Raw genomic sequence first — 10,071 nt, 5'->3', positions numbered from 1 at the left:
AACCTAGCCTAACTTAACCTAACCTAACCTAACCTAACCTAACCTAACTTAACCTAACCTAACCTAACCTAACCTAACCTAAATATTTGACCTGTAGATATAGCATGCGGGAACTAACAAAGACCTATTGTGACGTCAGAATAAATCGTAGCTAACATTTAAATCTGTTTATCTCAGTGACAAAAGAATTCATGTAGCTATCACATCACGAATGGGACGATGTTTAGCCATGTAGTACGTAAAGCATTGAGTGTGAGATATCAGTTAAACCCCATCACAATCTGTTGTTCAACATTCCCTCTACCCTCAGGATTTGTTGTCATCCAGTGCGGGCTTCTGATCAGACCTGTCCTTTGTTTCCTCTCCACGTGTACATTCAACAGTCTGTGTGGGGCTGGCCTTAGAGCTTAGAGTTGCATAGTCCGGTCACGTGACTAGTGTTAAGTTATAATTGTGTAACAGTGGCGTACTTACACTGAGGTTAGATTTAGAGGGGGAGTAAAATTTATATATGTATATATATATATATATATATATATATATATATATATATATATATATATATATATATATATATATATATATATATATATATATATCAGCAATATCCCAATGGAAACACCTCTTGTTTTTCCTAATTCTGCAACAATAAAAGTATCGAAACCAGCTGTTGTAATGTCAATACAAGCCTCGACATCGAGTGACATTAAACTGTGTCACATGAAGTTTGATTCATCTCTCCAAAGTTTTCTTGCTTACAGCTGAAGGAATCAAATAATGGTCAGAATTGCTTTTTGTTCTCTTGATAGTGAAATGTAATTTTTTTTGTTTTATAAGGAAAATAAAATGACATGTAAATATCATGCTGGTGTATGTGTGCCATGACATTTAGAAGTATTACAACCACAACCACCAACCACAGTAGCCTTTACAACCACAGAAGCGATGCCAACCACTTTAGCCAATCATTTCGGCCAACCACAACTGCCAATGCAACTACATCTAATAACATAAGTTGTTACAACCACACCCACCAACCACACCCACCAACCACACCCACCAACCACACCCACCAACCACACCCACCAACCACACCCACCAACCACAGCAGAAATCACAACCACATCCACCAACCACACCCACCAACCACAGCAGCCATTACAACCACATCCACCAACCACACCCACCAACCACACCCACCAACCACACCCACCAACCACACCCACCAACCACACCCACCAACCACACCCACCAACCACAGCAGAAATCACAACCACATCCACCAACCACACCCACCAACCACAGCAGCCATTACAACCACATCCACCAACCACACCCACCAACCACACCCACCAACCACAGCAGCCATTACAACCACATCCACCAACCACACCCACCAACCACACCACCAACCACACCACCAACCACACCACCAACCACACCACCAACCACATCCACCAACCACACCCACCAACCACTGCAGCCATTACAACCACACCACCAACCACAGCAGCCATTACAACCACATCCACCAACCACAGCAGCCATTACAACCACATCCACCAACCACACCCACCAACCACAGCAGCCATTACAACCACATCCACCAACCACAGCAGCCATTACAACCACATCCACCAACCACAGCAGCCATTACAACCACACCACCAACCACAGCAGCCATTACAACCACATCCACCAACCACAGCAGCCATTACAACCACATCCACCAACCACAGCAGCCATTACAACCACACCCACCAACCACAGCAGCCATTACAACCACACCACCAACCACACCCACCAACCACACCACCAACCACACCACCAACCACACCACCAACCACATCCACCAACCACACCCACCAACCACTGCAGCCATTACAACCACACCCACCAACCACTGCAGCCATTACAACCACACCACCAACCACACCCACCAACCACTGCAGCCATTACAACCACACCCACCAACCACAGCAGCCATTACAACCACACCACCAACCACACCCACCAACCACACCACCAACCACACCACCAACCACACCACCAACCACACCACCAACCACACCCACCAACCACACCCACCAACCACACCCACCAACCACACCCACCAACCACACCCACCAACCACACCCACCAACCACAGCAGAAATCACAACCACATCCACCAACCACACCCACCAACCACAGCAGCCATTACAACCACATCCACCAACCACACCCACCAACCACACCCACCAACCACAGCAGCCATTACAACCACACCCACCAACCACACCCACCAACCACAGCAGCCATTACAACCACATCCACCAACCACACCACCAACCACACCCACCAACCACACCCACCAACCACACCCACCAACCACAGCAGCCATTACAACCACACCCACCAACCACAGCAGCCATTACAACCACACCCACCAACCACAGCAGCCATTACAACCACACCCACCAACCACAGCAGCCATTACAACCACACCCACCACCACAGCAGCCATTCAATAAAATAACATGAACAGGTAGTAAAAATCATCATGACCATAACTTTAGATAAATACACCAAGTACCAACCATGGTACCGGCAAATTAATCAATGTACAAGTGGTGGACTCTATCTACAGGCCAGCAATGTTTGTGTGGCAGTCATCGTCGCCACCCTCCTGTCTACAGCCGTAGGTAAGTGTGTCTCAATTGTGGGTGTGTCTCAATTGTGGGTGTGTCTCAATTGTGGGTGTGTCTCAATTGTGGGTGTGTCTCAATTGTGGGTGTGTCTCAACTGTAGGTAAGTGTGTCTCAATTGTGGGTGTGTCTCAATTGTGGGTGTGTCTCAACTGTAGGTAAGTGTGTCTCAATTGTAGGTAAGTGTGTCTCAACTATTAGTGTGTCTCAACTGTAGGTAAGTGTGTCTCAGCTGTGGGTTAGTGTGTCTCAACTGTAGGTAAGTGTGTCTCAGCTGTGGGTTAGTGTGTCTCAACTGTAGGTAAGTGTGTCTCAACTGTGGTTAAGTGTGTCTCATCTATGGGAAAGTGTCTCAACTGTGGGTAAGTGTGTCTCAATTGTGGGTAAGTGTGTCTCAATTGTGGGTAAGTGTGTCTCAATTGTGGGTGAGTGTGTCTCAATTGTGGGTAAGTGTGTCTCAATTGTAGGTAAGTGTGTCTCAACTATTAGTGTGTCTCAACTGTAGGTAAGTGTGTCTCAACTGTGGGTAAGTGTGTCTCAACTGTGGGTAAGTGTGTCTCAACACTCTCCTGTCCACAGCTGTGGGTAAGTGTGTCAAGAATTGTGGTAGCATGTTTGACTTGTTGTGTCAACTTGTTGTGTCAACTTGTTGTGTCAACTTGTTGTGTCAACTTGCTGTGTCAACTTGTTGTGTCAACTTGTTGTGTCAACTTGTTGTGTCAACTTGTTGCCCCTACAGCCGAGTGTACGAATTGTGTCAACTTGTTGTGTTAACTTGTTGTGTCAACTTGTTGTGTCAACTTGTTGTGTTAACTTGTTGTGTCAACTTGTTGTGTCAACTTGTTGTGTCAACTTGTTGTGTCAACTTGTTGTGTTAACTTGTTGTGTCAACTTGTTGTGTTAACTTGTTGTGTCAACTTGTTGTGTCAACTTGTTGTGTCAACTTGTTGTGTCAACTTGTTGTGTCAACATGTTGTGTCAACTTGTTGTGTCAACTTGTTGTGTCAACTTGTTGTGTCAACTTGTTGTGTCAACTTGTTGTGTCAACTTGTTGTGTCAACTTGTTGTGTCAACTTGTTGTGTCAACTTGTTGTGTCAACTTGTTGTGTCAACTTGTTGTGTCAACTTGTTGTGTCAACTTGTTGTGTCAACTTGTTGTGTTTTCCCTACAGCCGAGTGTACAGTGAGTGGGGAGAGACTCAACGAAGGACAGACGAAGGTCGACCCGGGGAACAAGTGCACGAGGTACAACTGTAGCGAGGGAGAGATGGTTATAATAGAGGATGGTAAGTTACCTCTTGTAGAATGGTAAGTTACCTCTTGTGTAGGATGGTAAGTTACCTCTTGTGTAAGATGGTAAGTTACCTTTTGTAGAATAGTAAGTTACCTCATGTGTAGGATGGTAATTTACCTTTTATAGGATGGTGAGTTACCTTTTGTAGGCTGGTAAGTTACCATTTGTTTGGGATGGTAAGTTACCTCTTGTTTAGGATGGTAAGTTACCTCTTGTGTAGAATTGTAAATTACTTTTTGTAGGATTGTAAGTTACCTCTTGTGTAGGATGGTAAGTTACCTCTTGTGTAGGATGGTAATTTACGTTTAGTAGGATGGTAAGTTACCTAATATGTAGGATGGTAATTTACCTTTTGTAGGATGGTGAGTTACCTTTTGTAGGATGGTGAGTTACCTTTTGTAGGATGGTAAGCTACCTCTTGTGTAGGATGGTAAGCTACCTCTTGTGTAGGATGGTAAGCTACCTCTTGTGTAGGATGGTAAGCTACCTCTTGTGTAGGATGGTAAGCTACCTCTTGTGTAGGATGGTAAGCTACCTCTTGTGTAGGATGGTAAGCTACCTCTTGTGTAGGATGGTAAGCTACCTCTTGTGTAGGATGGTAAGCTACCTCTTGTGTAGGATGGTAAGCTACCTCTTGTGTAGGATGGTAAGCTACCTCTTGTGTAGGATGGTAAGCTACCTCTTGTGTAGGATGGTAAGTTACCTCTTGTGTAGGATGGTAAGCTACCTCTTGTGTAGGATGGTAAGCTACCTCTTGTGTAGGATGGTGAGTTATCTTTTGTAGGAAAGTAATCTACCTCTTGTGTAGGATGGTAAGCTACCTCTTGTGTAGGATGGTAAGCTACCTCTTGTGTAGGATGGTAAGCTACCTCTTGTGTAGGATGGTAAGCTACCTCTTGTGTAGGATGGTAAGCTACCTCTTGTGTAGGATGGTAAGCTACCTCTTGTGTAGGATGGTAAGCTACCTCTTGTGTAGGATGGTAAGTTACCTCTTGTGTAGGATGGTAAGCTACCTCTTGTGTAGGATGGTAAGCTACCTCTTGTGTAGGATGGTATCAACACAGCCCCACCATTTCTCTGGCATGACGTTGCAGGCTGTCTGTACCAAGACAAGTGCTACGAGGTCTACACGCAGCACCAGGTCGACTGTATGACCTTCAGATGCGACAAGTTCACTGAGGGTTTCTTAACCGTCTACGTCTTTGACTCACTCTCTGCCCGTGAGTTCCTCATCTCTAATGACCTTTGAACCCTTCTCTGCCCGGAAAATGAAAGGGTAGGGTGGGTAGAGAGGGTAGGCAGGTAGAATGGTGAACTGACCCTAGGCCATCAAGTTAATCTGGGGTGGGGAGGGGGTGGGTGCAGTTCTCATTCTGTAAAGATGCTGTGAGAAACTGAAACTAAAACATGTAGTAAGGGATAGTAAGACCCCAATAAGACAATAAGTACAACACTATAGCAGGACCACACATCTCCCCTCATTTCTCTCTTCAATTCTCTCCTTACTTCTCCCCCAGGTTGCCCCTTCCCTTACCTCACTTCTCTCCCCACTTCTCCCCTCACTTCTCCCCCACTTTTCCCCTTACCTCACTTCTCTCCCCACTTCTCCCCTCACTTCTCCCCCACTTTTCCCCTCACTTCTCTCCCCACTTCTCTCCCCACTTCTCCCCTCACTTCTCTCTCACCACTTCTCCCCTCACTTCTCCCCCACTTTTCCCCTTACCTCACTTCTCTCCCCACTTCTCCCCTCACTTCTCCCCCACTTTTCCCCTTACCTCACTTCTCTCCCCACTTCTCCCCTCACTTCTCCCCCACTTTTCCCCTTACCTCACTTCTCTCCCCACTTCTCCCCTCACTTCTCCCCCCCCACTTTTCCCCTTACCTCACTTCTCTCCCCACTTCTCTCCCCACTTCTCCCCTCACTTCTCCCCCACTTTTCCCCTTACCTCACTTCACTCCCCACTTCTCTCCCCACTTCTCCCCTCACTTCTCCCCCACTTTTCCCCTTACCTCACTTCTCTCCCCACTTCTCTCCCCACTTCTCCCCTCACTTCTCCCCCACTTTTCCCCTTACCTCACTTCTCTCCCCACTTCTCTCCCCACTTCTCCCCTCACTTCTCCCCCACTTTTCCCCTTACCTCACTTCTCTCCCCACTTCTCTCCCCACTTCTCCCCTCACTTCTCCCCCACTTTTCCCCTTACCTCACTTCTCTCCCCACTTCTCTCCCCACTTCTCCCCCACTTTTCCCCTTACCTCACTTCTCTCCCCACTTCTCCCCTCACTTCTCCCCCACTTTTCCCCTTACCTCACTTCTCTCCCCACTTCTCCCCTCACTTCTCCCCCACTTTTCCCCTTACCTCACTTCTCTCCCCACTTCTCTCCCCACTTTTCCCCTCACTTCTCCCCCACTTTTCCCCTTACCTCACTTCTCTCCCCACTTCTCCCCTCACTTCTCCCCCACTTTTCCCCTTACCTCACTTCTCTCCCCCACTTCTCCCCTCACTTCTCCCCCACTTTTCCCCTTACCTCACTTCTCTCCCCACTTCTCCCCTCACTTCTCCCCCACTTTTCCCCTTACCTCACTTCTCTCCCCACTTTACCCCTCACTTCTCCCCCACTTTTCCCCTTACCTCACTTCTCTCCCCACTTCTCCCCTCACTTCTCCCCCACTTTTCCCCTTACCTCAGTTCTCTCCAATTCTCCCCTCCCCTCTTACCTCACTTCTCTCCCCACTTCTACCCCACTTCTCCCCGCCCCTTACCTCAGTTCTCCCCTTTTCTCCCCTCCCACAGGCTGTATGGACGGCAACAAAACTTGCCACACACACGGCGACAAGTTTCCTGCCTCGATTGACGGCACATCATACAAAGAGTGTACCTGTCTCATGGAGGGCAACATGGTCGACATCTCCTTATGTCATAACTGACATGTCACAACTGACATGTCACAACTGACATGTCACAACTGACATGTCACATCTGAGATGTCACAACGGACATGTCACAACTGACATGTCACATCTGACATTTCACAACTGACATGTCACATCTGACATGTCACGACTGACATGTCACATCTGACATGTCACGACTGATGTAGGAAACAGTTAAAGCTGTCTAGTAAGACAAGCGGTAGTCTATTTTCTAAACGCTGATTGTGTATAATAAAAAAATTGGATCTAAGAAAAAGCTTTTAATTTTTCTCTACCCGATGACATACATTTTTCAGGATGGCAAAGATCTCATACATGACATATACCTCATAAAGATCCCATACATGATGACATATACCTCATTCATTAGGGCAAATTTTTTTTTGAAATGACATTTGTCTTTTTAAAAATGATACACGTCTCTTTCAAAACAAAATTACATTCGTGTGTTTTGTCCCTTTACAACATTTTCAGGTAGCGTATAGATGCAAACGTGTATGTATGTGTATGTATATATATATATATATATATATATATATATATATATATATATATATATATATATATATATATATATATATATATATATATATATATATATATATATATGTGTGTGTGTGTGTGTGTGCGTGTGTGTTTGTGTGTGGTAGTGTGTGCGATGTGTTATTTAGGGAAGGGAGATAAACAACGTCACGCAGCATAAAAACAAACAAAACAATTATAAAGAATCAGGTCAAAATTTGTTTCAGTTATTTTAAGATTGTGTTCTGGATGTTGTCCAATTCAATCTACAAAAAATTTTTTGTTGTTTTTTCAGTAAGGGTAGACAACCCCAATAAAGAGATAACTTATTTTGTTTTTCATTGTTACGCCGCTTGAAGAGGCTACATAAAAAAAAAAAAAGCTAATATCACAGTGTGGGACGGCATGGCCGAAAGTCTCCGGTTCGAACCCCGTCAGTGTAACGTCGCTGAGCCCATCCAGCCCTGATGGTTACCTAACTCACTTTGGGGAAAGTAAAGACTGCTAGGCCTGGTGTAGAACACGTTATCCATTCATAGGCGAAACATGAACTTCATCTGCACAATTTATCGCTAGGTCTAAAGAAATCTTTTTTTTTAATATCCCAGTGTAATGACATTCTTTTGTTTAAATAAATATTGGAGGTACATGTATTCTTACAGCTTAGCATCGAAACATCAACCCATAGCACCAAAACTTGGGCAGGCCTTTCAGTTTAAACGTATGCCCATCTTTCACACAACTGTTCATCTAGTGTTATTACTTTATATATATATATCTATCCTATAGCGTGTCAACACATATAATGCCACATCAACACATCTAATGTCACGTCAGACATCGAATGTCACGTCACACATCTAATGTCACATCAACACATCTAATGTCACGTCAGACATCTAATGTCACGTCAGACATATAATGTCACGTCAGACATCGAATGTCACGTCACACATCTAATGTCACGTCACACATCTAATGTCACGTCACACATCTAATGTCACGTCACACATCGAATGTCACGTCACACATCTAACACGTCAACACACGCTACATCAACACATGTCACGTCAACACATGCCACGTAAACACATCTAATGTCACGTCACACATCTACTAACACGTCAGCATTTAAAAAAGTAAAGTAGACGACGTGTTTACCTAACCTGCTTTAATTTATGACAGTAGATGTAGCTGACAAGTTCATTAAAGCAATTCACAACTTTGTGCTTTCCAATCTAAATTTGGAGATTGGTTACCAAAACCCGCTGTTTATCAGCTTTGGTCATTAAGTTAAGCCTGCTCGCATTTAGCCATTGTAATTTAGTCATTTGTGTTTTTAGTCATTTTGGCTGTTTTGTAAAACCTCTTAGTCACGTGATAGGAGACGTGAACATGAACAAAAGAGATGATTTAAGTCAGATGCTTAAGTCAGGTTGTGATCATTTAGAGCTGACTGATTACTTGAGCTGATGACTGCAAGCTAAAGATGCCATAGAGCTACACTAGCTAACAGACTTATCAATACATCTGACATTTGACATCGCCAACTGCTCAACAATGGATCACCTCATTTTTTCAACAGGTCAATTTGTTGACCTCATTACGGAGGTCATCTTACGGGGTCATCTTGATCAAATGACGTTTGTTATGAAGGGTGGAAGATTCTAGTGAGGTAACAAGAGGGGTGGGGAGGTGAAGGTCAGTGGAGGGGAGGTGAAGGTGGGTGGAGGGGAGGTGAAGGTGGGTGGAGGGGAGGTGAAGGTGGGTGGTGGAGAGGTGAAGGTGGGGTGGTGGAGAGGTGAAGGTCAGTGGAGGAGAGGTGAAGGTGGGTGGTGGAGAGGTGAAGGTGGGTGGTGGAGAGGTGAAGGTGGGTGGTGGAGAGGTGAAGGTGGGTGGTGGAGAGGTGAAGGTGGGTGGAGGGGAGGTGAAGGTGAGTGGAGGGGAGGTGAAGGTGAGTGGAGGGGAGGTGAAGGTGGGTGGTGGAGAGGTGAAGGTGGGTGGTGGAGAGGTGAAGGTCAGTGGAGGAGAGGTGAAGGTGGGTGGTGGAGAGGTGAAGGTGGGTGGTGGAGAGGTGAAGGTGGGTGGTGGAGAGGTGAAGGTGGGTGGTGGAGAGGTGAAGGTGGGTGGTGGAGAGGTGAAGGTGGGTGGAGGGGAGGTGAAGGTGAGTGGAGGGGGAGGTGAAGGTGAGTGGAGGGGAGGTGAAGGTGGGTGGTGGAGAGGTGAAGGTGGGTGGTGGAGAGGTGAAGGTGGGTGGTGGAGAGGTGAAGGTGGGTGGTGGAGAGGTGAAGGTGAGTGGAGGGAGGTGAAGGTGGGTGGAGGGGAGGTGAAGGTGAGTGGAGGGGAGGTGAAGGTGGGTGGTGGAGAGGTGAAGGTGGGTGGTGGAGAGGTGAAGGTGGGTGGTGGAGAGGTGAAGGTGGGTGGTGGAGAGGTGAAGGTGGGTGGTGGAGAGGTGAAGGTGGGTGGTGGAGAGGTGAAGGTGGGTGGTGGAGAGGTGAAGGTGGGTGGAGGGGAGGTGAAGGTGGGTGGAGGGGAGGTGAAGGTGGGTGGAGGGGAGGTGAAGGTGGGTGGAGGGGAGGTGAAGGTGGGTGGTGTGGAGGTGAAGGTGGGTGGAGGGGAGGTGAAGGTGGGTGGT

General features: G+C 46.4%; 1 protein-coding gene across 1 annotated transcript; it reads left to right on the top strand.

Annotated features, from left to right (window-relative positions):
* The first annotated feature begins 670 nt into the window (after positions 1–670).
* On the top strand, positions 671–7,155 carry LOC131937958 (uncharacterized). The gene is made up of 5 exons (XM_059295750.1): positions 671–780; positions 2,630–2,684; positions 3,860–3,973; positions 5,076–5,201; positions 6,775–7,155. Exons 1-5 carry the CDS (start codon positions 778–780, stop codon positions 6,906–6,908), a joined length of 432 nt encoding a protein of 143 aa, XP_059151733.1. The 5' UTR covers positions 671–777; the 3' UTR covers positions 6,909–7,155.
* Positions 7,156–10,071: the final 2,916 nt, after the last annotated feature.

This window comes from Physella acuta, unplaced genomic scaffold (assembly GCF_028476545.2).
Source record: "Physella acuta isolate Inbredline_101_S28 unplaced genomic scaffold, ASM2847654v3 ptg000225l, whole genome shotgun sequence".
NCBI lineage: Eukaryota > Metazoa > Mollusca > Gastropoda > Physidae > Physella > Physella acuta.
This window is presented reverse-complemented; position numbering and strand designations above follow the sequence as displayed.

Bases quoted from the DNA above. Each gene is read 5' to 3' on its own strand.
- LOC131937958 (XM_059295750.1), top strand. The intron at 2,685-3,859 runs GTAAGTGTGTCT...TTTTCCCTACAG, and splicing joins CCTCCTGTCTACAGCCGTAG to CCGAGTGTACAGTGAGTGGG. The intron at 3,974-5,075 runs GTAAGTTACCTC...ATGACGTTGCAG, and splicing joins GATGGTTATAATAGAGGATG to GCTGTCTGTACCAAGACAAG.